The 25,592-nt window shown below is 54.8% G+C and overlaps 1 protein-coding gene across 3 annotated transcripts in view; it reads left to right on the top strand.

The window, feature by feature from the left end:
• The first annotated feature begins 3,241 nt into the window (after nucleotides 1-3,241).
• The window catches only part of SEMA6B (semaphorin 6B), a 30,915-nt gene continuing 8,564 nt past the window's right edge, over nucleotides 3,242-25,592 (top strand). For 2 of the 3 annotated variants that reach the window (XM_064479767.1, XM_064479766.1), the window contains exons 1-5: nucleotides 20,037-22,140; nucleotides 22,993-23,142; nucleotides 23,283-23,406; nucleotides 25,023-25,083; nucleotides 25,246-25,308. In XM_064479767.1, coding sequence (XP_064335837.1) covers nucleotides 23,022-23,142; nucleotides 23,283-23,406; nucleotides 25,023-25,083; nucleotides 25,246-25,308 — 369 coding nt within the window. In that variant the 5' untranslated portion in view covers nucleotides 20,037-22,140; nucleotides 22,993-23,021. Of the gene's footprint in view, nucleotides 3,301-20,036; nucleotides 22,141-22,992; nucleotides 23,143-23,282; nucleotides 23,407-25,022; nucleotides 25,084-25,245; nucleotides 25,309-25,592 lie in introns of those variants that run through there. The other variant, XM_031436996.2, reaches the window with a different exon arrangement.

The raw sequence follows: 25,592 nt of genomic DNA, 5'->3' as shown, positions 1-25,592 counted from the left end.
GTCAGGGCCATGCTCCCTACCCCTGCATCCGACACACACCCCTACCCCCCACCATGGGCTCTAGGCGGTTAGCTCTGCGGAGGGACCAGCTGGGCGGATTTAGCCAGCGCATCTGCCGCCGGAACAGCTGCCGTTCTGGGGGGGCTGGAGGGGGATTTGGGACGAGGGAAAAATCTGTCCGAGGAGAATCGCGTCTGCGCTGCCCAGCTGCCGGCTCAGACTGGGGGGACACCCCGAATCCTCCGGGACCCCGGGCCCCTCCCCTGCTAGGGCCGCCCCCACGTGCCTCTGGGGGAGGGGGTGTCGGGGAGGCCCTGACGTCACAGGCGGCCTCAGCCAATCGGGGCTGCCCTTTCCGAGCCCCCGGGGGATTCCCAGGCCCGAGCCGTGACCCGAGGCTCGACCCAGCAGCTACGACCCCCAACCTGGGCTTAAAAGAGGGCCGGACCTGACTGGAGAAACCAAGGCTGGGACCCTCCTGGAAGGGGGCGGGATCTTGTTGACCTCTCCGAGCCTCTGCCCATTGGCCTGTGTCCTGAGCGGCCCAGAGAGGGGCAGGGGCCGGCGCAAGTCACACAGCAGGGTGGCGAGGCAGGGAGCACTGATGGGGAGTGCGCAGGCAGCGGGGCGGGGTTTTTCTTCCCCGCAGGCTCCAGGCACCAGGACAGACTTAGCCTCAGTCCATCCTGAGGGCTCCAAAGGCCTCTTGACTCACTCCAGGTCTCCCCGGGACCCCTTGGACCTGGGTCCGCAGACCGGCTGCTCTGGGAAGAGGTGTTAGTGGCCGCGGGCATCCGCAAAACACGCACTGGATTCCTCCGGGTCGGAGCTGGACGGGAGCGCAGCGCAGCTCAACCCGGCCTGAGAAACTGAGGACCAGAGGGGCGGGGCTCTGCTCAGAGTCACACAACTAGGAGGGTGCTGCTGGCGCTGGTGACCTCGGGCGAGGCCTTGCCCCTCCACGGGCCTGGGGCAAGCGGTGAACTTCCTGCCACCCTCCTCCAGGTCAAGGCTCAGACAGTCAGGAGCCCAGGGCAGGGGAGGGAGCAGCCCAGTCTGACCTTGCCCTAGTCCAGGACATGAAAGACTCATTCATGGCTGCTGAGCCTGGGTGGCAGCTGAGCCATCCTGCAGGGGTGAGGCCTCTCTCAGGGCCTTTGTCTAAGCAGGTCCCTCTGCCTAGAATACCCTTCCCACCACCCCCTGCACCCCATGTGCTCTGCCAAATCTGTCTGTGGTCCTTCTAAGGCCCCAAAATCACCTTGTGGTTCTCCTGAGCCCCCAGGATGCTCTCCTCTATCTCAGCCAGTACTTATACCTTGAGTTCTGCCCCCAATCATTCTTCTGTCTCCCCTGCTAGACTGTGGGCAGGGAGACAGTTTGCCTTGTTGACTGCTCAGGCCAGGACTTGACACACAGTAGGTGCTCAATACATGTCTGTTGAAAAAATAGGTTGCAGAGGAGCCCAGTTAGGCCCAAGGCTGGAGGTGGGAGGGCGTGCCAGGGGACGGGCCCCAATGCATAATGGTGTGGAGGTGGGAGGCGAATACCAAGCTGAGGTGCTGGGACTTAGCCCTCCCTCGTCAGGCAGGCCTCAGTCTCTCCGGGGTGGGGGGTGGCACATGGGGTAGGGTCTGGACGAGGGCAGGTGCTGGCTGATTTGCCTGACGCTCTGGCTGGGCCGGAAAGTGTGCCAGAGAAAAACCACTGGCAGGAAGGCCTGGCTGCTGGCGGAGGTTTGTGGTTACCAGGACAGCCCCTGGGCAGATGCTGAGGGCCCTGGAAGAACCGGGTTGTCTCCATGGATGCCAGGGAGGCTGCAGGTGGCCCAGGACCCAGTGTGACTTGCAGAGCGGGGTTCAAGTTCTGACCCCCACGTCCCCACTGCGTGTGTGTGCCACTGGGAGGCCACACAGCCTGCCTGCGCTGCCGTACAGCTGGGGGCCATGGGTGGGACTTAGCAGGCCAGTCACACATCACAGATGCTCCCTAATCTGAGGCAAGAAGACGAATGCAAGCCAGTCGCCCTCTCTGTGCCTCAGTTTCCCATCCGCAGGAGCCTCATGCAGCTGCCCTGAGGACTGAATGATGTGATTTATGTGTCAGCATAAGCACACAGTAGGTGTGCAAGAAATGTCAAGGGAATACATAACAGTTAAACGTTATCGAGCATCTCTGTTATACGGTATACTGGAGATGCCAGAGGGACCAGGACAGCATGCAGCTCAGCGACATACACAGTCACACCCACATGGGGAGGTGCTTTGGACAGAGAGGGGCTCCCGCTGTTCCAGCGTCATAGGGGCTAGGGAGGTTATGGGAGGTCTCTGAAACAGGAAAACCAATTTGTCTTGGAGTCCCACAGGTGGGGGCGGGGGGCAGGAGTGCGCCCCACCGGCTGAAGGGATGCTGCAGCCACCTAGGATCCTGCTTCAGGGTCAGGCCCCATCGGGCCTGACAAAAGGCAGCCTCTAGGGCTGGGTCCCATGGTCTCTGCAGCCAGCCTGCTCTGTTCAAATCCCAGGTCTGCCACTTTCTAACTGGGTGACCTTGGACAAGACTCCCCACATGCCTCAGTTTCCTCGCATGTCTACTGAGTGCTGTTAAATATAATGCTTGTGGATCCAATAAATGACCTCATATGTGAAGAAGGCCATGTAGACCCCCGGGGTTCCTGCCGCTGCAGCATCCTTGTCATCCTCTCAGATCAAATGGGGGATGGATCCTGGGGCTGCGGGTCTGGCCAGAGTGAACCAGGGCAGTAAGTCGGGAAGGAGCGGCAATTAGGCCCTCCATCTGGACAAAAGCAGGGTGTCTTCTCTTGGGTTGCTCCTCCACCACCCCCATCCCCGCCCCCAGCGCCTCCAGCCGCCCACCAGGCTCCGCCCTCCGTTCCGCGCCGCCTTCGCTCCGGGCCGGGTTTTGCGCGGCTCCGGCCCAGCTTGGTTGGGGGGGGTTGTCGAGGTGGGGGCGGAGGTGGCGGAGTCGCGAGTCGCAGCGGCGGCCGCGGCGGGCGGAGGAGATGCGGCCGCGGCGCGCCCCCGGTCCGGCCGCCGCGCAGCGCCCCCCCCGGAGCCGACGCCAGCGCGCCCGGGGCCGGGGCTGAGCCCCCACCCCCAGCGCAGCACCGCGGGCCCGGGGGCGGGGAGAGCGCGCGCCCCCAGCCCCCCTCCCCACCCCGGGATGCCTGGCTGAGCCGGCCGGGCCGGGACAGGTGCGCGCACCGACCCCCCCCCCCCCACCCGCGCCCTCCCGCCCTCGCGCTCCCTCCCGCGCACTCGCGGCGGCCGCGGCTCCGAGGTAAGCGCCCCGGGGCGTCTGCGAGAGGGGGCTGGGGAGGCGCTATCCTGGGGGTGTCTGCCCGCACGCAGCTGGGGGGCGGAATTGTTGGCTGGGGTGGCCGGGTCAGGCGCTATAATGGGGCGGCCTGGGGGCCCTACCACGGGGAGGGGGATGGATTTGGGCCGGGGAGGGGTTTTGTGGAGAGCTGTAACGGGAGGATCTGTCAGCAACGCAACTAGGGAGGGGGCCGGATTTTAGGGGGGTCTCAGTGTAGAGCAGTATAATGGAGGTCCAGTAACAACGCTTTGAAGGGTCTGGATTTGGGCCTGGGGCGCTGAATGAGACTCCATAATGGGGGTGTCTAATGGCACCGCAGCTGAGGGGGGGGGCCTAGATTGTTGACTGGGGGCCTGTATGTGGAGCTATAATGGGGGTTCTGTCGGCACCGCAGCGGGTGGAGATTTTTGTTCGGGAGGGGGGCCGTAGGAGGCACAATAATGGGGGCTCGCGGCTGCGCCGCTGGGGAGCTGGATTTGGGCCCAGGTGGGGGGTTCAGGGGAGGCAGGGGGCCTGCTGGCCCGGGGTTGGGGGTGGTGTTGGGAGGTGGAGCCCTGACAGCTAAGTCGAGGTCGATAGGGGGCTGGTGCGGTGGTCCCCGTGAGGTGAGGGCCCTCCGCCCGACTCCGCGGTCCAGCGCCGCACCTTGGGTGCCCCTGAGCCCTCTCCAACCTCATGCCTGGCCCAGAACGAGTCCAGGGCCTGGGTCGCGGGGGAGGGGCCGAGGAGGGGGTAGATAGCCAACCAGCCTGGTCCCCCTGCTGCAGTGGGGGCCCAGGGGTTCGCGGGCCCCCCAAGAGCTGACAAAGGGACAAAGAAAGCGTCTCTCTCCAAGCGTGCGCCGGGAGGGGTGGGGGGCTCAGAGTGTGGTCCCCCTCCTTTGGGCGCTGATTGGTCTCCAGGGCGGGGTCACATGCCCCCTGTCCTGCTCTCTGCCTCTGGGCACCCTCCGAGTTTGGGGCACTTTCTAGATGGGGCACTGCCTTAGGGAACCGTCGCCCCTGCCCTAGACCCTGCCCGGGACCTGTAGACGCTGGAGCCGGGAGGATCTGCAAGAGTCCCGGGGCTGGGGGCAATTCCCAGACACTCAGCCCCCATTTGGCCCTCTCTGGCTGAGGTCTGGGGCATCCCCCCACCAGGCTGTCATCTCTGGCCTCCAGACTGGAGGGGAACTGGGGCTTGAGGTTGGGGAGGGGACCCTCAAGTTTTGGATGTTTCTTTCTGGAGAAAGGGGGGGACTAATGGTTGGGGCTACAAAAGAGCCCCCCAGTTTCCCTAACTGCATTGCTTCATATTTTTCTGGGTTCCCTCAGCTTCTCAAGGGGTACAACGCACTCTCCAAAATCAAAGTTGAGTACCCCTGGGCCATCCCTTCCCCTACAGACACCCACCGGCCCCTTTCCCACATCCTAGTAAACATGGTTTCTTTCAAGGATGAAATTTTTGGATGTATCTGGGCAATTGCTGCAACTCTATTTAGACAGAGTACTGGATGTGGAGAGATGGCTGGGAGTCGTGCATGGGGTCAGGATTCTCCTGGAAGGGGTCCTGAGCTCTTTGGGAAGGTAGATGGTGGTCCTTGTGGCCCTAGGAGGCCCCTTGGATATTGGGTATCTGAGCGCCTGGCAGGAGACTCATTAAACTGTAGCATGTCCTCCCTGAACTGGCGCACTTCCAAGAGCAGGCAGGGAAACTGAGGTCCAGGGAGGCAGCAGAATGGGTAGAGAGGGAGGCCAGGCCTCTCTGCTACTAGGACTATTAGATAAGATCAAGGGGGAAAGAGCCTCACATCGGCTGAAACCCAAATGCTGCCCCAAAGGTTTCCTTGGAAACAACCCCCCTCTGCCTGCCAATCTGGGCAGGGCAGAAATTAGACCTGGAGCTTCCAATGCTCTCCCCCCTTCTCCAAAAAAAAAACAAGAACAGAAACAAAAACAAAAAAGCGGCATAGAGAAGTCCGGGGATGGACAGGAGGGGTGCCACTGTGTGGCCTCAGACAGCCCTCTAGCCATCTCTGGGCTGCGGTCTTCACAGAAGCTACTCTTGGTTTTAGAACCTGAGTGAAGGAAGATGAGGCAGAGAGATGTCCCAAGGAATACCCTGGATTTGTAACCTCTCTCTCTCCCTCCACCTGCCCACCTGCCCTCCACCAGGGCTGAGCACCCATGGGGCCTCAAGGGCCTGTCACCGCCTCTGCTTTGAGGTGAGGCAGTGTCTCCCAGCAGAGGTTGAATCACCTAGGAGGGGCCGTTCACCTCTGTCCACTGGGCAGAGAAAGTGCTGGCGATTTGCGCTGTGGCAGGGTTTGGCATCTGCAGTGGCCACCCAGGGCTTGAGACGGGAGTTGCTGGGGTTACCTGGGACTGGACCAGGAAGATTGAAATCAAACTGTCCTTGCAAAGGTGACCCTGACGTCAGCTGGCGGGACAGGTAAGCTGGGTCCCCAGGGGCTGAAGGACGTGCCAGTCGCTGACCATCTTCTGAAGGAGGGTGCCCCTAGCTGACCCTGGGGTGTGGCCCTGTCCTGTGTATCCAGCCCCCTGCCAGGTGATGCTAGGAATCCAGAGAGGACTCAGCCAGGGTCAGGACAGGTGGGAGCAGGGACGGCTGCCTGGAGGAGGGGGTGCTGGCACTGAGGATGAGAAGGATGTTGCCAGTGTTGCCAGGAGGAGAGAGAAACAGGGTTTGCAGGCAGAGGGAGTGGCGGGGACAGCCACGGAAGGGTGTGTTGGGGGAGCCCTGAGTGGCTGGGCTATTTTAAGTGGGAGACGATAAGCAGTGAGTTCTGAGAGGTGGCAGGGGCCATGGATGCCAAGCTAAGGAACAGGCTTTATCCCAAGGGCAATAGGGAGCCATGGAAGATTTTAGAGCAGAGGAGGGAATGGGCAATGTTTCAGACCTGGAGCAGCCACGAGAAAGGGTAGCTGCTAGCAACTGAGCTGCTCAAAGAGGTGGAGAGCCACCCATCCTGGGAGGCAGAATCCTGGAAAAATGTTTGAGATGCAGTGATTCCCAAATTCTAAGCCATTTAAAGGGCTGGAGATTCTCAGACTGATTCACCTGAGACCCAGCAGTGATTGGGGTTGACTGTGGGTGGGGCCTCATCGAGCAGAAAGAGGGATCTTGTGGCTCAAGGCAGTCCAGGAGGGGACCTCAGCCCCTACATCCTGTGGTCAAATTACCTAGAAGCTGGCTTCGGGGTAGGGGATCCCAGGGGGCACTCCCCCCTGCTAGGTACCCCCACCATTGTGAACGGCATAGGTTTGGCTTGCCAGAGCCGGGGTTTGGTGTGTGGCCTGAGAGGTCTGGGCCTGGGCCACGTAATTCTTTCTCATTACCCTGGTCATTCATCACCTGTCCTTGAGGGATGTCCAGCTGAAGGGGCAGGCATTAGAATGTGCTAAGGAGGTGACTTGGAAGGCCAAGGACCCCTCTCCATCTCTTTGGGCAGGGATACAGGGGGACCCCCCCCCCGCCAGCCACCCTTGATGCCCCTTCACTGGCCCCAGGGTCCAAAGGTGGCAGCCCCAGGGCCTGCTGGGAGGGAGGCCCAGTCCAGTGAGGACTGCATTTCTCAGGATGCATCGTGTCCCAGGCTGAGCCTGCCTTCCAAGGACAGACCTAAGAGACAACTTCCCAACCGCAGGAGCCCGGGGAGGGTTGTGGTTCGTAGGTTCGCAGGAGGGCCCTGGGGGAGACCTGGGCCAGAGCAGGTGAGGAGATCAGGCACTAAAAACTACTGCCGGTGGAGCCCATGTGCCATGCCCTGTGCTGGGTGGCCCTGAGACCCCGGAGTGGGAGGCTTTAGCTCCAGTGCCTGGTTGGCCCTCAGAAGTCTTGCAGGATGAAGGGGAGAAAACAGAGGCAGAAACTGGCCCTCTTTGCTATATGAGATCAGAGTCAGGGCAAAATGGGGCCGAGAAAAACTGGCTCTGCCCAGTGGATCAGGGAAGATGCATCAAGGAGGGGCACTGCAGCTAGGACCGTGACGGGTGCGCAGTTCACCAGGAGGAGGCCACGTGTTTTCTGATAGTTTCAGAACCTTTTCCCTTCCCTGAAGGCCCAATTGGAATCCGTGGGGCAGTTGAGACAGCCCCTCTGAATTTTCGCCCTTAGAGATCACCACAGCAGCTGGATCAGACTCACCTGGGTTTGAATCCATCTCTTCATTCACTCACTTCACTCCTGCCCCCTCTCTGAGCCTCAGTGTCCACAGCTGTGAAAGTTGAGTGCTATTCTCTCGCCCTTAGGCTGAACATTTAAACAAGAGGACGTGGGTGAAATCCCAGGCCTGGTCCTGTTCTTTTCTTACTCTAGAACAAGGAATAACTTTGAAAAGCTGAAATTTGTGGCCTCTGGCCCCAACCTCCTTGGGAGCTGTGAGGTTTTTGCTCTCATTTCATGAGTTGACAGATATTTAATGAGCAACTACTGTGTACCACATGCTGGGAACCCAGCGATGACCAGGGCAGACCAGTCATGGGGGATGGGGGCGTGGACACTAACTTGGGATAGGAAGTAAATCAAGAATAACAAGGGCCCTGAAGACAATGGCACTGTGTGATGTCGCAGAGAAGGGAGGGGCTGTCTTAGCTGATGGGGTAAGACAGGATGTCTCTGACAAGGTGGCATCTGTGTGAGACCTGGAACGCAGAAAGGAAGCAGCCATGCAGGGAGCTGGAGGAAGAGCATCCTGGACAGAGGGAACAGCCATGCAAAGGCCCTGGGGCAGGACTGTGCCTGGCCTGTTGGAGGATCAAGGAGGCCCATGTGGCAATGGGGAGAGAAGGAGCAGGCGAGGGCAGGGAAGGGATGGGGCAGGTGGTGCAGGACTTTGTGGGCAGCAGGCAGGACTTGGGCTTTTACTCCGAGGAAGGTGGGAGTCCTGGAGGGCAGTGGGCAGAGGAGGGGCAAGGTGGGGCAAGGTGGGGCAGGGCTCACGTGTCCACAGGTGCCTTCTGGCTGCTGCAGGGAGTGCAGACTGTGGGCAGCAAGGGCTAGAGCTGGGGGACCAGGATGAAGGGGACTTCACTGGTCCAGGTGAGCAGTGATGGGGCCCAGCTAGGCTGAGGCAGCAGATGGAAAAGAAGTGAGAGGATCAGGGTAGATTGGACTTGCTGGATGTACAGAGGGACTGAGAGCCCCTTTCTCTGGGGTCGTGTAGTGCTGTGGTTAAAAGGGTTGCATGTGGACCATTTGGCCTGGGTTCAAATCCCAGTTTGGCCATTTCCTAGCTCTGCCACTTTGGGCGTATTACTTGCCCACTCAGGGCCTAAATTTCCTCACCTGTAAAATGGTAAGGAAACCCCTCCCACATACTCCACCAGTCCTTTCTGCAAAGCCCAATGCACAGGGCTTGGAACACAGCAGGTGCTCCATAAATGTTTGTTCTTATTCCCCTTTGAATGTCTAAGCTCCAGGCTCTGGGAAGACAGACACAGATTGAGATCTAAATCCCCAAGGTCACCCAGTAAAATGAGGGGCCCCTGCCCCTGGCTGTTTTGCTCCATTGATGCGCAGTTCTCACGGCCCATCCCCTGGAACCTGCGTCACTCTGCCAGCATCTCTGCCATTCCTGAGCCCTGACTCACCAGGACTTGTGGTCCGCTGTGACCCCAGGGCCATCCCCCAGGGCCGGTTTCCCGCCTTTGTCTTCTTCAAGTTCATTCGCCAGGTCTTCCGTTCCCAGCAGCACTTGGCAGAGCCCCACCTGCATCCGGCCCAGCATCTCTCAGAGATGTGCCCCTCCAGACCTGCCTTTCTGGTCCCATCCCACTTGGCCTCCCAGAAGGGGCCTCAGGGGAGGGGCAGTGGCCAGAGGAATTCTGGGTGGGGGTATCAGCCTGGGGGAGAGGAGGGCTCCCAGAACCCTAAGTGAGGGGGGCTGGGTTCATCATCTTCTGCTTCCAGATCGAGGACCCCCGAGGGCAGGGAACTGACCTGTTTGTCCCCTCTCCAGTGGAGCCCCCTAGAGCCGACCTGTACTCCCCTCTGTCCCCCAGAATGAGCCCCAAGAGCAGGACCCGACTCTTTTCTATTTCCTCCAAATTGAGGTTCAGACCTAAGTTGGGGGCTTTGTCCCTAGGCCTGCTCAGAACCCCCCACTTGGGAGTCTGTAGGTGCCTGACCCCTAACCCCAGCCCCAGCCCAGATTCCCTCGGAGTCCCCAGCCCCCTTGAGTGGCCCCCTCCCAGGCCCCCTAATTACCCACTGGCTATAAATGACACTTTCATTTCCCCGGCATGGTCGCCGCATCACCAAGAAAGCAGCCCCCTCTTCCCTGTTCCTAATTACAAGTTGCTGCTTCCAATTTGCCTCCTGGCGGCCCAATTGCCAAACAGTGATTAAAATTAATTACCCAGGAGCCCCCCTCTCTGTCTGGGCTGGGAGCCCTGGGGACCTGTCCATGTCCCCCACCCAAGGTCCTGCCTCTGCCACCTGGTCTCCACCCTGGCTCCCTGAGTGGCCTGGGACTGGGGTGGCCTCTCTCTCTGGGACTCTGCTTGCTTATCTGCAAAATGTGCATTTAGGCTCTGCAGCCTCGTTGGCAGATGGTAAATCGTGGGTGCTCAGTAAATGTCACTGAGAGGCAGCAGAGCCATGTGGCCTGGGTTCAAATCCCGACTATACCCCTCTGTGCTGTGTGACGTTGGCCAAGTGTCTTAACCTCTCTGAGCCTTAGTTTTTACCTCTGTGAAATGAGGCTAATGGGGCTGGTCTCTGCATCATAGTGTTGGTGCAGGCAGGAAACGAGTTCAGATATGCGAAGGGCTTGGCCCAGCACCTGGCACACAGTAGGGGCTTCATAAAATCTTAGCTTAAATCCCTGCTCTGCTGGGCTGCTGTGTTGTGCATCTAGGAGATGGCTCGGGTACTCTGTGCACCATCCCCTTTAAATGAGATGCTCAGCATTAATTGGGTGCTTACTGCATGCCTGGCTCTGTGCCAAGCCCTTGACATGCATGATCCTGGTCAGGGCTGAGTCCCCGGCCATGTTGGCACACAGTAGGTGCTCAGGAAGGCTGGAATGAACTTATCTGTGTCTCTCGTTCATAAGTAGGGACCGTTAGTGGGACGTTCTTCCATCGTGTTTGTGGAGCACCGCCTGTGCGCCGGAACCCCCGCCCTCCTGGAGGTGACACTCTCATCCCCGATTTACAGAGGCAAACCCAGAGACATGAAGGCTGTAACCCTGGGCTGCACAGCAGTCAGCACAGTTAATTAAGCACCTACTGTGTGTAGCTCCCTTACCCGTCGTGATAACCCTTTGAAGCTGGTTATCCAAGGTTATCATGCTTGGTTCACTGATGGGAAACTGAGGCTCCGGGAACCAAAGTTGCAAGGAGGAGGGTTGAGGACTGAAGGGTGCACTGGCCGCCTCCCAGGCTTGGGAGGGGTGTTAACCAGCGTGGAGGGAGCGTTGGGGGATGAGGGTGCCTCTCTCTTCAGTGCCCCCATGGCCAGGGCCCCAAGGGACTTCCTCTGGCTGTTCTACCAAGTTCCTAGACAGCCCCAGAGCCCGGCTGGGCTGCGCCGGGGCGACTGAGGCAGCTGGAGGAGGCAGCTGTAAGCAGAGCCGGTAACTAGACCTGGACGGCGCAGGGGCCTGGCTGCCCAGCCGGGTTACTCGATCCCCCCGGGGACGCGGGGCCCCGGAGCTGGAATCCTGGGGCGGCCGGGCTGACAGGAGCTCCTTCTATGGAACTGGAGACGGGCATCCCACCCCCATCCTCGCTATGGCAGATGGAGAAACAGGGGCTTCGAGCCTGGCCCGGGGTCACCCAGTCACCTGTTGTGGTCTGGAGAGGGTGGGCTGCTTGCCCAAGGTCACCCAGCAAGGTCATTTCACATAGAGCAAACATGTGTACCAGGCCCTGCTCTAGTGCCATCTTTTACAAACGAGGAAATTGAGGCTGCAGGTCTTGTCTAGAAAAGGCGGATGTCCTGGGGCCCTCTCTTATGGTACGGCAGCCTCCCGCCCACCGGCACCTTCTTGCTATTCCTTTAACGGTTCCAGCCGCCAAGCCTTGCCATTTCGATGTCCACCCCCGCAGCACCCTTCCCCTCATCTTCACTGTGGCTTCCTTCTCAGCCTCCAGGCTTCAGCTCTACCATCCCCTCCTCCAGGAAGTCCCCCTTACCACCTACTAAAGCAGCCCTTTGCTGTCAGTCTCCCATTGTTCTGTGCATTTTCCTCTTCATGCTTCATCATCATTGTCAGAAGCTGAGTTCTGTTTTTTGGGAATGCGTGTACCCTCATCTCCCTGCTGGTCTGAGAACCCCCCACCAAGGGCAGGACTCTGCAATTGTCTTGACCACTGCTGTGTCCCCGGGAACAGTGCTTGGTGCACAGCTGGCACTCAGTAATAGCTTCCAGTCTGGGCTACAGGGAGCCAGAGCTGGCCACAGATGCTCCCAAGTTGGTGAGGTTGGTTGGCTCCTAGGGAAACCGTGCTCCCCCAGGGAAGGCAATAAGGGAAGGCTTCCTGGAGGAGGGGGCATCCACAGGTAGACTTGATGAGTGAGCAGGAATTGGCTGTGGGTCCTCAAGGAGAGAAGGTGAGGTTATTGTGTGTGGGTGATTGGGAGGGGATTCCAGGGGCAGCTTGGGGATTGAGAAAGCCAAAAAGGTCCCCCTGGCAAAGGGGAGAGCCTAAACAAAGGCCTGGGCGTGAGACCTGTGAATTCTGGGCCTGGCTGGCAGGAGGTGAGAGTAGGTGGAATATTAAAGCCATTCCCAGAGTGGGAGGTGTCCTTAAATAATCAAGGTATGAAGTTGGCTCTTTCCTCTGTGGGCACTAGGGAGCCATAGCAGGCCTCTGAGCAGGGGAGTGCAGGGTCTGAGCTGAGCCTGTGATGTACAATAAAGGAGTTGCTTGATGGTAGTGGAAGGGGGATTAGAGAGGAGGGTGGGCTTTGCCCTTCAAGCCCCAATTCTCAAAATCCCAGGCTGGACGTGCCCAGGCCAGAGGGACTAAAACTCTAGCCCCTAGACTTTTGCTTCCGGCACTCTCTGGAAGCAAGAGGGGTTTAAGGCAGATTGAAAGTAGAACTTCGGTGCTCAGGCAGAGAGTGGAGGTAGATCCTCCCTACATGCAGGCTTATTCCAGGGGAGCCTGTGGCTAGACCCTCCAGCACGGAACTGGAACACGGAACGGAATTGGACATTTTTTGAATAAAAACAGCACAATGATAATAATGGTAACTGAGGCTTACTGTGGGCTTACTGTGTGCCAGGCCATGCCCCGCCCTTCATCTACTGGGCTGTCCAAAACGGTACCACTGGCCACATGTGGCTGTTGAATCACAAGTGGCTGGTCCCACTCGAGATGCTCTGTAGATGAAAAAATCCCAACGGAGTCCAGAGATGAAGCACCAGCAGCAGCGTGGAGAACGCCTCGTTAACCGTGTGTGTGTTGATGACAGGTAGAAATCACAGTATTTGGGATCTGCTGGCCTAAATGAAACATTATTGGAGTGAGTTTCACCTTTTGCATGTGGCCACCAGGAAATTTGAAACCACATGTATGTGGGCGTGGTTTCCTGTCCTTGTCTAGGTTATGTCCCTTCGCCTTCACAGTAACATTTTAGGGTTGGACCTACAGTCACCTGCAGTTTACAAATGGAGGCCACCCCAGGCTGAGACGGAGGACGTGACCGCTGGGGGTCTGGGGGCTGCTAAGAGGCGGAGATCGAATTAGAACCTGGGCCAGACGATTCCGGAAACTAAGCTGCCAAACTGGGGCTCGTAGCTGACAGTACTGCGTGTCCAGACCTCACGCCGGGCCTCAGTTTCCCCAGCCCACCAGTGGGACCGAACGAAGCACAGCGGGAGGGTGGGTAGACATGGGTTTGGCCAGCCTGGTGCCCACAGTTAACTGAGGTCCTGGCCAGAAAGGCATCGGTCGGGGGTGCGGGCAGCAGCTTCGGTGGGGGTGGGATACAGGCTCTGACACGCTACAGGTGTGCGCACACATGTGCACACAGGCACACACGTGTGCTGGGGTTGCGTCTGTGGCCACGTGCGAACACACAGATGTCAGGGCCCACGGACACTCATGGGGGGCCCCACTTGCCTGTGGACCCACGTGCACACTGCAGAGGTGACGGGCTAACGTGAACCAGCGGGGAGAGACCAGCTGTTTGTCCGACTGCTGATTTTTGACACTTCGCTCATTCACTCATTCACTCGCGGCAAGCCATCGTGGAGCGCTGACCGTGTGCCTGGTGCCGTGGGGACGTGCTGCTGGCCGAGACGCACCCAGGCCTGCCCTCATGGCGCTCACACTTCCAGGAGGGCAGATCAGGGGTTATTTGCTTTGGTGAGCTCCACACGTGAGCCGGGCGTCTCAGGGTTCTCCTGCCTAAAACACAGGCTCTGGTTGGGGTGGGCACAGGACTCAGCATTCCTAACTGCCCCCAAATGGGGCTGCTGCTGCCACTGGTCTGAAGACCATATTCAGAGTAACAGAGAGGGTAACACTGGACACTGGGTGTTGAGGGTGCTTGGGGAGGCGAGAGATTTCTGGAGTCCAGCGGGTGGGGGTGGAGACCTGAAATAAGGAGGGAGCCACATGGGAATCTGCGAGAGGAGGCTTTCAGGAGTGAAGAACAGCCAGTGCAAAGGCCCTGGGGCAAGACCAGGCCTGGTCTGTTGGAGGAACAGCAAGGAGGCCTGTGTGGCTGGAACAGAGTGAAGTGTCGGGGGGTGAAGGCAGGGAAGGGGCGGAGCAGGTTCTTTTGGACCTTGTGGGCCATGGCGAGGACTTGAGCTTTTACAGCAGGGAGGTGGGAGCCCTGGAGGGCTGTGGGCAGAGGGTCCAGGCTTGACTCAGGTGCTCACAGTTGCCCTCTGGTGGCTGCTAAGGGGAGGACAGACTGGGGGCGAGGGTGGGAGCTGAGGAGAGGGGTGGAGGGAACTGTGGGGTCCAGGCAGGAGATGCTGAGAGCTAACCAGGGAGCAGACTGTTAAGAGGTAAGACTTCCGGATGAATCTGGCAGACTCCACCAGACTTGCTGGCACTGGATGTGAAGGTGAGAGAATGAGGCGGGGGAAGTAGGGGGAGTGAGGGAGGGAGCTGGGGGATGACTCCCAGGTGTGGCCTGAGCCATCAGCTGAGACAGGGAGCCTGCCAGTCAACAGGTTTTATGTTTTATGTTTTATGTTGTTCATTCTGGAACTTACCAGCTGATCCTCAAGTTTATGCTGGAGCGCTGGGGGCGCCAGGAGTAGCCCAGACACCCTGGCCTGAAGCAGTGCCGGGTGGGAGAAACGTTCCTGAAGGGAAATCAAGCTATGGTGAAGTGCTAGCAGCTAGGGCCGCATGGTGCCTGGGAAGGCGGGTGGGAGCGTGAAGAGGGGAGGCCTGCAGGGAGTGGCCATCCCTGCCTCAGGTTCCACATCTGTGCAGTGGGTCTGTGTGCCAAGACTTGGAGTGATGGTCACGAGGTCAGGCAGAGAGTCCTCCTGGGTAGGGGCTGGATCTCTGTCTCCTTCAGACCGTCCCTGCCGCCCCCTTGGACATGAATGCACATCCCCGGGCTGCAGGCAGGAGCCACACCCCCCTTCGCAGGCACGCAGACATGTGGGCGCAGGGTGCCATGCACACCGTGGGGTGCACACGCTGGCCACGTGGCTCCCCCCACCCGGCCCCAGGGGGCGGCTCCCAGTGGCCAGGTGCTGGGGCAGGTGGTGGGGCCACATCCAGGCAGGCGGGCGCCAGGCGGCTGCTGGCAGAGGCGCCTCGAGTTTCAGGGAGAAAAGCAGATGGTCTGGGGGAGGTGGGGGAGGTGCTGAGGCTTCTGATAACCCCAGGTCAGGGGGTAAACTGAGGCCAGGGGCAGTGGGTTGGTCCCAAAGCGGCCCAGACTCCACAAGAATAGCATGTGGGGTTCAGTTCTGCATGATTGTCAAAATAACTACTGTTAATTGAGTGGATTTCAGTCTCAGCTCCACCATTTCCATTTGAGCAAATGACTTCACCTCTCTGTGCCTCAGTTTCCCCTTCTGTGTAGGGGGCATATTCACAGGACCCACCTCTCGAGTGTGTTATGTGAATTAAGTGAGTTAATTTAAGTTCTTCTGACAGTGCCTGGCACATAGCAAGTGCTTGGTGTTTGTTTTTATTATTTATTGAGCTTCTACTGTATGCCAGGCCTTGTGCTGGGTGGTGGCGACACAGTGGTGGCCAAGACAGACTCAGTCCTGGCCTCTCCGGGGGCTCAGAGTCCAGTGGGGAAGACTAACAGTTAACAAGGCGTTTGGAAGATAGGCTGATCAGGTTGCTTATGGGCAATGCACTGGCAGGCAGGAGCCTGGAGGAAGTCGATCTGGGCTGATCTGGGAAGTCTTCCTGGAGGAGGTGTCTGAGACCTGATGAATGCATTCACCAGGTTACTGGGAGCAGGAAGACGGTGTTCCAGGCAGAGAGAGAGAGAACAGCATGTGCACATGCCCAGAGGCAAAGATGAAAGAGAGGGGACTTCATTTCAAGGGCACCGGGGAGCTATAGAGGGGTTTAGAACAGAAGTTCTGGCTGAGGGTGGTTTTGCCCCACTAGGGGATACTGGGTGATGTCTGGGCACATCTCTGGTGGTCACAACTAGGGGATGCTCCTGGCATCGAGTGGGTGCGGGCCAGGGATGCTGTGCCACACCCCACAGTGCCAAGGACTGCCCCACCCCAGAGAATGATCTGACTCCGAATGTTAGCAGTGCAGCAGTGGTGAGACCTTGGTTCAGAGAAGGTCAGAAACAGGTGAGATTTGGGTTCCCAAAAGATTCCTTTGCCACCTTGAGGAGGATACAAGAGGGGGCAGGACTGGAGGTGGGGGACCAGGTAGGAGGTGGGAGCTGGGCTGTGGGGTGCTCAGAGCAGAGGAAGGGACTGGTAGGCCGACACCCTGGTCTTTGGCTCCAGGGCAAAAGGACTGGCTCTAAGTCAAGGACTTGGTAAGAGAAGCAGGTTTGAGGCAAGAAAACCCCAGTTTGGGTTTCAGGGGTCCCAGGATGGTGCTGAGGCTGGGGGCAGCTGCAGACCGAGGGAGGAAGTGAACATCCTTCTAACCCTGAATTGCTTCATCACAAAATTAACAAAAACCAGGAGTAATAAGTAACCGTGAGGTCCCATCCCGAGCTGGGGCCTCAGTGTGCCCATCTGTGAACTGGGTATTAAGTTACTGCTGGCCTCACCAGGTGGAGGGATGAGGGAACGGGCGATTATTAGTCTTGTCATGACTGTTAGTATGCTCAACCCCTAGGAGCGAAATCCTGGAGCCAGAGAGCCCTGGGTTCAGTCCAGCTGCTGCATCCTCTCTGGTGGGGCCGTGGCCCCTGAGTCAGCCCCCTTCAGTTTCCTCATCTGCAAAATAGGCTGAATTTTACACCAACCCTGCTAGAGCCATTGCAGGGCTCGGTGAAGCAATTCCTTCAAACCACCCAGCCCAGCCTCTGGTACTTAATATGTCCACGGCAACAAGAATAATAATTAGCATTTACTGAGCACCTACAGTGAGCCACATGCCGTGCCAACACCTGCCACGGGCCTGTGAGGTCGATACTGTTACTTTGCCCATTTTACAGGTGAGAAAACTGAGGCCCAGAGAGGTGGAGCGACCTGTCCAGGGCCACACGGCCTGTAAACGGCAGGGCTGGGACTCGACCCCTCCCAGCCATAAGTGCTGCATGGTGTGTGGGCCAAAGCTATTGTCTGAAGTTTCTGAAGTTAGATATTACTCAATAAAAACATGGAATAAAAGGCACAGAGCACCACCTCACACCCAGTAGGATGGCTACTATCAAAAATCAGAAAATAAGTGTTGGCAAGAGACACTGGAACGCTTGGGCATTGCTGGTGGGAATGGAAAATGGTGCAGCCGCTGTGGAAGAGGGCTTAGTGGTTCCTCAGAAAGTTAAACATAGAAATATTGTATGATCCAGCAACCCCACTCCCACGTGTGTACCCCACAAAATTGAGGGCAAGGTACCACACAAAATTGAGGGCAAGTTGTCAAAGAAATGTTTGCATAGTTGTGTTCATTGCTGTTCACAGCAGCCAAAAGTGTCCCCAGTGTCCATCAACAAGTGATGGATAAATAAAATGTGGTCCATCCACACAGTAGAATATTCCTCAGCCTTAAAAAGTAAAGGAATTCTAGGAGCACCTAAGTACATAAAACAATTACTGACAGAGATAAAGGGGGAAATTGATGGGAATACAGTCATTGTCGGAGATTTTAACACCACATTAACATCACTAGACAGATCTTCCAGACAGAAAATAAATAAGGCAACAGAGAAATTAAATGATACAATAGAAAAATTAGATTTGGTGGATATTTTCAGAGTATTACACCCCCCAAAAATAGGATATACATTCTTTTCAAGTGCACATGAAACATTTTCTAGGATTGATCATGTACTTGGGCACAAAAGAAGCCTCAACAATTTTAAGAAGATAGAAATTATCTCAAGCATCTTTACTGACCACGATGCCATGAAACTAGAAATCAACTACAGAGAAACAAAGGAGAAAAAAAGGAAAGCATGGAGATTAAACAATATGTTATTAAAAAAACAATGGGGCAATGAGGAAATCAAAGCTGAAATTTAAAAATACCTTGAGACAAATGACAATGAAAGCACAACCACACAAAGTTTATGGGACACAGCAAAGGCAGTGCTAAGAGGGAAGTTTATAGCGATACAGGCCTTCCTCAAAAAAGAACCATCTCAAATAAACAATCTAACCCACCAGCTGAATGAATTAGAAAAAGAAGAACAAAAAGCCCCAAAAGGCAGCAGAAGGAAGGAGATTATAAAGATCAGGGAGGAAATAAATAAAATAGAGATTAAAAAAAAATAGAAAAACATCAATCAAGTCAAAAGCTGGTATTTTGAAAGAGTAAATAAAATCGACAAACCTCTGGCCAAACTCACAAAGAAGAAAAAAGAGAGAGCACAAATAAGCAAAATAAGAAAGGGAAATGGACAAATTACAACAAATAACATAGAAATACAGAATATCATACAAGAATATTATGGAAAACTATATGGAACCAAACTGGATAACCTAGAGGAGATGGACAAGCTTCTGGAAACACGCAGTCCACCAGGACTGAACCAAGAAGACACTGACCACTTGAACAAACCGGTCACTAGGAATGAAATTGAATTAGCAATAAAAAACCTCCCTACAAATAAAAGTCCAGGACCGGACGGCTTCACCGGGGAATTCTACCAAACACACAAAGAAGAACTCATACCAGTCCTTCTCAAACTCTTCCAGAAGATTGAAAAGGAGGGAATACTCCCAAACTCATTCTATGAAGCCACCATCACCCTGACACCAAAACCAGGCAAAGACACCACCAAAAAAGAGAATTACGGACCAATATCACTGATGAACATAGATGGAAAGATCTTTACCAAAATACTAGCAAATAGCATCCAACAGCACATAAAAAAGATTATACATCATGATCAAGTGGGGTTCTTCCCAGGGACACAAGGGTGGTTCAGCATATGCAAATCAATCAATGTAATACATCACATCAACAAGAGAAAGGACAAAAACCACATGATCATCTCAATAGATGCAGAAAAAGCATCTGATAAAATTCAACACCCGTTTATGATAAAAACTCTCACCAAAGTGGGTATAGAGGGAACATATCTCAACATAATAAAAGCTATATATGACAAACCTACAGCCAGCATAGTGCTCAACGGTGAAAAACTCAAAAGCTTGCCACTAAAATCTGGGAAAAGGCTGCCCACTATCACCACTCCTATTCGACATAGTCCTGGAAGTCCTAGCACAGCAATCAGGCAAGAGAGAGAAATAAAAGGGATCCAAACTGGAAAAGAAGAGGTAAGACTGTCACTATATGCCAAAGACATGTTACTATATATAGAAAACCCTAAAAGGTCCACACAAAAACTACTAGAGCTGATCAAAGAATTCGGCAAGGTAGCAGGTTACAAGATTAACGTTCAAAAATCATTTGCATTTCTTTACACTAATGATGAATCAACAGAAAAAGAAAGTAAGGAAACAATCCCCTTTAAAATAGCACCCAAATTAATAAAATACCTAGGAATAAATCTAACCAAGGACATGAAAGAATTATACATGGAAAACTATAAAACACTGATTAAGGAAATTAAAGAAGACTTAAAAAAATGGAAAGATAGCCCATGCTCCTGTATTGGAAGAATCAGTATTGTTAAAATGGTCACAATGCCCAAGGCAATCTACAGATTTAATGCAACCCCTATCAAATTACCCAGGACATACGTCACAGAACTACAACAAATCATAATAAAATTTATATGGAACCACAAAAGACCTAGAATTGCCAAAGCATTACTGAAGAAAAAGAAAGAGGCTGGAGGAATAACTCTCCCAGACTTCAGACAATTCTGTAGAGCTACAGGAATCAAAACAACATGGTATTGGTACAAAAACAGACATATGGACCAATGGAACAGAATAGAGAGCCCAGAAATGAACCCACAAACTTTTGGTCAACTAATCTTTGACAAAGGAGGCAAGAATATACAATGGAAATAAAGACAGTCTCTTCAGCAAATGGTGTTGGGAAAACTGGACAGCAGCATGTAAATCAATGAAGCTAGAACACTCCCTTACACCATATACAAAAATAAACTCAAAATGGATCAAAGACTTAAACATAAGACAAGATACAATAAACCTCCTAAAAGAAAATATAGGCAAAACATTATCTGGCATACATCTCAAAAATGCTGTCCTAGGGCAGTCTACCCAAGCAATAGAAATAAAAGCAAGAATAAACAAATGGGACCTAATGACACTTACAAGCTTCTGCACAGCAAAGGAAACCATAAGTAAACAAAACGACAACCTACGGAATGGGAGAAAATGTTTGCAAATGAAACCGACAAAGGCTTGATCTCCAGAATATATAAGCAGCTCATACGACTTAATAAGAAAGAAACAAACAGCCCCATCTAAAAATGGGCAGAAGACCTAAACAAGCAATTCTCCAAGGAAGACATACAGATAATCAATAGGCACATGAAAAAATGCTCAATATCACTAATTATCAGAGAAATGCAAATCAAAACTGCAATGAGGTATCACCTCACACCGGTCAGAATGGCCATCATTCTAAAGTCCACAAATGACAAATGCTCGAGAGGCTGTGGAGAACGGGAACCCTCCTGCACTGCTGGTGGGAGTGCAGTTTGGTGCAGCCACTGTGGAAAACAGTATGGAGATTCCTCAAAAGACTAGGAATAGACTTACCTTATGACCCAGGAATCCCGCTCTAGGGCATATATCCAGAAGGAACCCTACTTCAGGATGACACCTGCACCCCAATGTTCATAGCAGCACTATTTACAATAGCCAAGACATGGAGACAGCCTAAATGTCCATCAACAGATGACTGGATAAAGAAGATGTGGTATATTTATACCATGGATTACTATTCAGCCATAAAAACTGACAACATAACGCCATTTGCAGCAACATGGATGTTGCTGGAGAATGTCATTCTAAGTGAAGTAAGCCAGAAAGAGAAAGAAAAATACCATATGAGATCGCTCATATGTGGAATCTAAAAAAAAAAAAAAAACATAAATACAAAACAGAAACAGACTCATAGACATAGAATACAAACTTGTGGTTGCCAAGGGGGTGGAGGATGGGAAGGGACAGACTGGGATTTCAAAACATAGAATAGATAAATAAGATTATACTGTATAGCACAGGGAAATATATACAAGATCTTATGGTAGCTCACAGAGAAAAAAATGTGACAATGAATATATATATATGTTCATGTATAACTGAAAAATTGTGCTCTACACTGGAATTTGACACAACATTGTAAAATGACTATAACTCAACAACAAAAAAAAAAATGTTAAAAAAAAAAAAAGTAAAGGAATTCTGACCACACGCCACAGCATGGATGGACCTTGAAGACACAATGCTCAGTGAAATAAGCCAGACACAGAAGGACAAATGCTGTCTGATCCCACTCACAGGAGAATGGAGAGGAGTCAAATCCACAGAGACAGGAAGTAGACGGTGGGGCCAGGGGCTGGGGAGGGGATGGGGAGTGAGTGTTTAATGGGACGGAGTTTCAGTTTGAGAAGATGAGAAAGTGCCATTGAACCGTGCACTTAAAAATGATTATGATGGCAAATTTTATGTTATATACATGTTACTTCAATGTAAAAAAAAAGTTAAAAAAAAAAAAAAGGCTCAGGGCAGTTGGAGGTGGGGTGCCCAGCAGGTGTTGTGGAGATGAAGTGTGCAGGGCAGAGTTGGCAGCAGGGGGGCTGGCAGTCCAGTTGGGGGATTCAAGGGGCAGGCAGAGTCTGGGGCTGGGATGTGGGGTCACTGGGAGCCATGAGCGACTACGGAGCAGGGGAGGAGCCGGGGAAGGAAACTTGTAAGGAAGCAGAGCCAGGTCCACGCACACGGGACGCAGGCGTCCGCTGAGTCACAAATCCCGGAAGTTCAGGGTCATGGAGAGGAAACTCTGCTGGTCCACGCAAGGCCTTCCTGTTTTTTGGCCCTGAATCCTCCAGGGCCAAAGTTCCCACCTCAAGTCCACCTCCCCTGGTTCGGAATCCCTGAGCCTCAAGGCCAGCGCAGGGCTTGGAGATGTCCCTGCTGCTCAAACAGGGAAACTGAGGCATGGGGTTTGCCCAGGACTTTCCAGAAGGACGAGGCTGCGGGTTTCTTACTGGGGCCTCTGGACTGCACCCGTTCTGGAAGGGGCGTGGAGGGCTGGGTTCCAGAGGGTGAGTTCTGCTCACACTTCCACCAACCAGATCATCGATGGGGGTGTAGGGTTGGGGCAGGGGTGGGGGTGGTGTCCCTGCTCTGCACACCTGGAAGGTTCTTCAAATTCTCTTGATCGAGAGTGGGGTACAAGCCTCCAGAGAGGCAGTGAGGCTCCTGTCACGGAGGTATGTGAGCAGAGGGCAGGAAGGCTGGACTCAGGAAGGAAGTCGGACTTATGGGGCCTCTGAAGTTCCTGGCCAGCTGGAATATTCTGTGATTCTAAATTATTGCTGTTCCCAGATTGTGGTTTACAAAATTCCAAGAGCCTTTAAATTTTTTTAAAAAAAATGTTTGGGGGGAGGGAATTAGATTTATTCATTTGTATTTATTAATAGAGGCCCTGGGGGTTGAACCCAGGACCGTGTGCCTGCTAACACAGGCACCACTGAGCTAGGCCTTCTCCCCCTTGAATTTTTTTTGAGCCTTTCAAGATTTTTGTGTTTTAATGCTAGTAATCCTTAGCATATGCTCTGAGATTGAATTTTTAAATATATTTTGAAATGTATCTATTATTATTCATTGAAAAGCATTTGTTAAATTATTTAAATATTCTCATTAGTAGTAATTTTTTGTTAGACCGTTTCCTGAGCTTTCATTACAATGTGGTCAGAAGGTTGTCCTGGTAAGTAACAAGTGGCGGTATTGTTATTGTCGTTGCCCTGATTGTTGTTATGTTTAAATTATTATCCCAGTGGGGGATTTTTCTGGGAATTGAAGGTCTTGGCCTCTGTGGCCCTCTGCTGGCAACAGTCGGGACTGCAAGCCGCGCTGCTCACCGCACAGCTCACCGCCCCTCCCCTTGTTCGCAGGTGTCACCTCCCGTCGCCCTGACCTCGCCATGTGGACCCCGCGAGCGCCCCCTCCCCAACCGGCCCTACTGCTCCTGCTGCTGCTACTGGGAGGCGCCCGCGGCCTATTCCCCGAGGAGCCGCCGCCGCTCAGTGTGGCCCCCAGGGACTGTGAGTGGGAATCCTGGAGAGGGGGAGTCCCGAGGGTGGGTCTTGCTCGTCAGCTGGATCTGCTGCCCCCTTCCCCCCGGGGGCTCACCAGGCCAGGCTCCCCCCAGCCCTAGATCACACCCCTCCCCGCCCTCCCCCAGACCTGAACCACTATCCCGTATTCGTGGGCCTCGGGCCGGGACACCTGACCCTCTCAGAGGGCGCTGACGACCTCAACATCCAGCGGGTTCTGCGGGTCAACAGAACGCTGTTCATCGGGGACAGGTATGAGGGGCTATCCGGGAGAGGGTGCAGGGTGAGGTGTGGGGAGCAGGTGGTAGCATTTTAGGGAGGTTTGCATGATAGGGCTTGTTGTTTGGCTGGAGTGAATGTGTGTCCTGGGAGTGGGAGTTTTAAGGGTGCTGAACTCTGGGTGTGGTTGGAGCCCAGAGCCTGCTATGGTGTGTTACCAGGTGGGGACAGCTATTTGGTCAAAATTTACTGGGTGCCTACAGAAAGTGCTGAAGTGCCACCCCAAGGGCTTCTCTGAGAAGGTGACATTTGAGTTTAGACCTGAATGATGAGGAACCAGCCATGAGGAAATCTGGGGAAGAGGGAGAAATCAGGGCAGAGGACTCAGCTGGTGCAAAGGCCCTGGGGCAGGACTGTGCCTGAAATGGTGGAGGGACAGCAAGGAGATCCTGTGGCTGGAGCAGAGTGGGCGAGGGAGAGAGAGGGAGGAGGTGAGGGCAGGGAGGGGACAGGGCAGGTGGTGCAGGGCCTTATGGGCGGCAGTGAGGACTTGGTCTTGTACCTCAAAGGAGATGGGAGCCCTGGAGGGCTGGGGGCAGAGGGGTGCAGGGCCTGACTTTGGTGCTCATAGGCTCTCTCTGGTGGCTGCTTTGAGGAGGGCGGACTGTGGAGGCAAGGGTGGAAGCCACCAGACCAGGGCAGAGGGGACTATGCTGGTCCAGGTGGGCATTAATGGGGACTGGACTAGGGTGGTGGCTGTAGAGGATGTGAGAAGTGGGTGAACTCCGGATAGATATTGGAAGCAGAGCTGACAGTATTGGCTGATGTGTGGGAGGGAAGGGGAAGAGAGGAGTTGAGGGTGACTCCCAAGTTGTGGCTTGTGCCCCTGGAAGGACAGAGCTGCCTCAGCCGAGATGGGGGACAGGGTTGGAGCAGGTTTGGGAGATGGTTGGGTGCAGCGTGGCCAAGTTGAGTGTGAGACATCTGTGAGCCCTCCTCACAGAGACCTCGAGGGTTAGCTGGATTCCAAGTCTGGAGCTCAGGGGAGGCCCTGGGTGGAGACAGGACTGTGGATGTGTTCTGGGCATAAATGCAGTTCCAGCCTTGAGAGTGGACCAGGCTACCCAGGAGGGGCATGGATGGGGAAGGGAAGAACCCGGAGCACAGGGTCCAGGGACGCAGTGAGGATGGAGTTCCCAGGACGAGGGTGGACTGGCCATGTCAGACACTGTGGAGAGGGGGAGGAGGACACAGAAATGACCGCTGGACTTAACAATGGTCAATGACCGTGATCAGGTCAGTTTCTGGGCATGGGGGGAGGGGTGAGATCCAGGGAGTGACCGAGGGATGCTGAAGGGCAGAGATCTGATGTAAAGGCATCTGATAGTTCGTCGTGTTGAGTGTAGGCCCTTAGGCCGTGGGGTGTGTAGCGTGGGGTGGCCTGGTGGGGCATGTGGAGTGTGCTAGAACCCGTGGCTCGTTTTAGGGCATGCAGAGGCATGTTAGGACATGCTCAGTGTTGGAGCTTCTCGGGGCAGAGGCGTTCGACGGCCCTGTGTGATACATCCTGGACACCACGTCTGCCGCCAGGAGAATAGAATATGTTGGCAGGAGGCCCCCCACTCTCACTAACTGCACCCCTCCTCTAGGGACAACCTGTATCGAGTGGAGCTGGAGCCCCCCACATCCACGGAGCTGCGGTACCAGAGGGTGAGGAGGGGGTGCAGGCGGGAGCCAAGGGGGAATCGCTTGGGGCTCCCATTAGGGGGACCTGACACTGCACTGGGGAGCAAGGTGGATTTGGTCCTGCCTAGCACGGTTCCTAGGGCTGTCAGGGACCCTGCTCCCCTCACCAGCTCCCTGTGCCCCCAGAAGCTGACCTGGCGCTCCAACCCCAGCGACATCAACGTGTGTCGGATGAAGGGTAAACAGGAGGTAAGTGGGCCCGGTCAACGCCCGGTCAGCCCTGGCAACGCCTCCAACCACCCCCCAATGCGTCCCAGCCACCCTTGGGGCAAATAGCCCTTTGCTTTCTCTCCAAGCCAGGACCCCCGGTGTTGCCATTGCAGCCTGGCCACGCCCCCAAAATAGTCCTCAGCCGTTGCCACGCCCCTAGCCCTCATCTTGCCAAAGCTCTACCCCTTCAAATACTCTTATTTCCCTCTCTGGGCCCCTCCCTTAGTCATGGCCACGCCCTCAGCCATGCCCTAGTTTAGCAC

This window comes from Camelus dromedarius, chromosome 27 (genome assembly GCF_036321535.1).
Source record: "Camelus dromedarius isolate mCamDro1 chromosome 27, mCamDro1.pat, whole genome shotgun sequence".
Classification (NCBI taxonomy): Eukaryota; Metazoa; Chordata; class Mammalia; order Artiodactyla; family Camelidae; genus Camelus; species Camelus dromedarius.
Note: the sequence above shows the minus strand (reverse complement) of the source record. Positions and strands in the feature narration are given on the sequence as shown.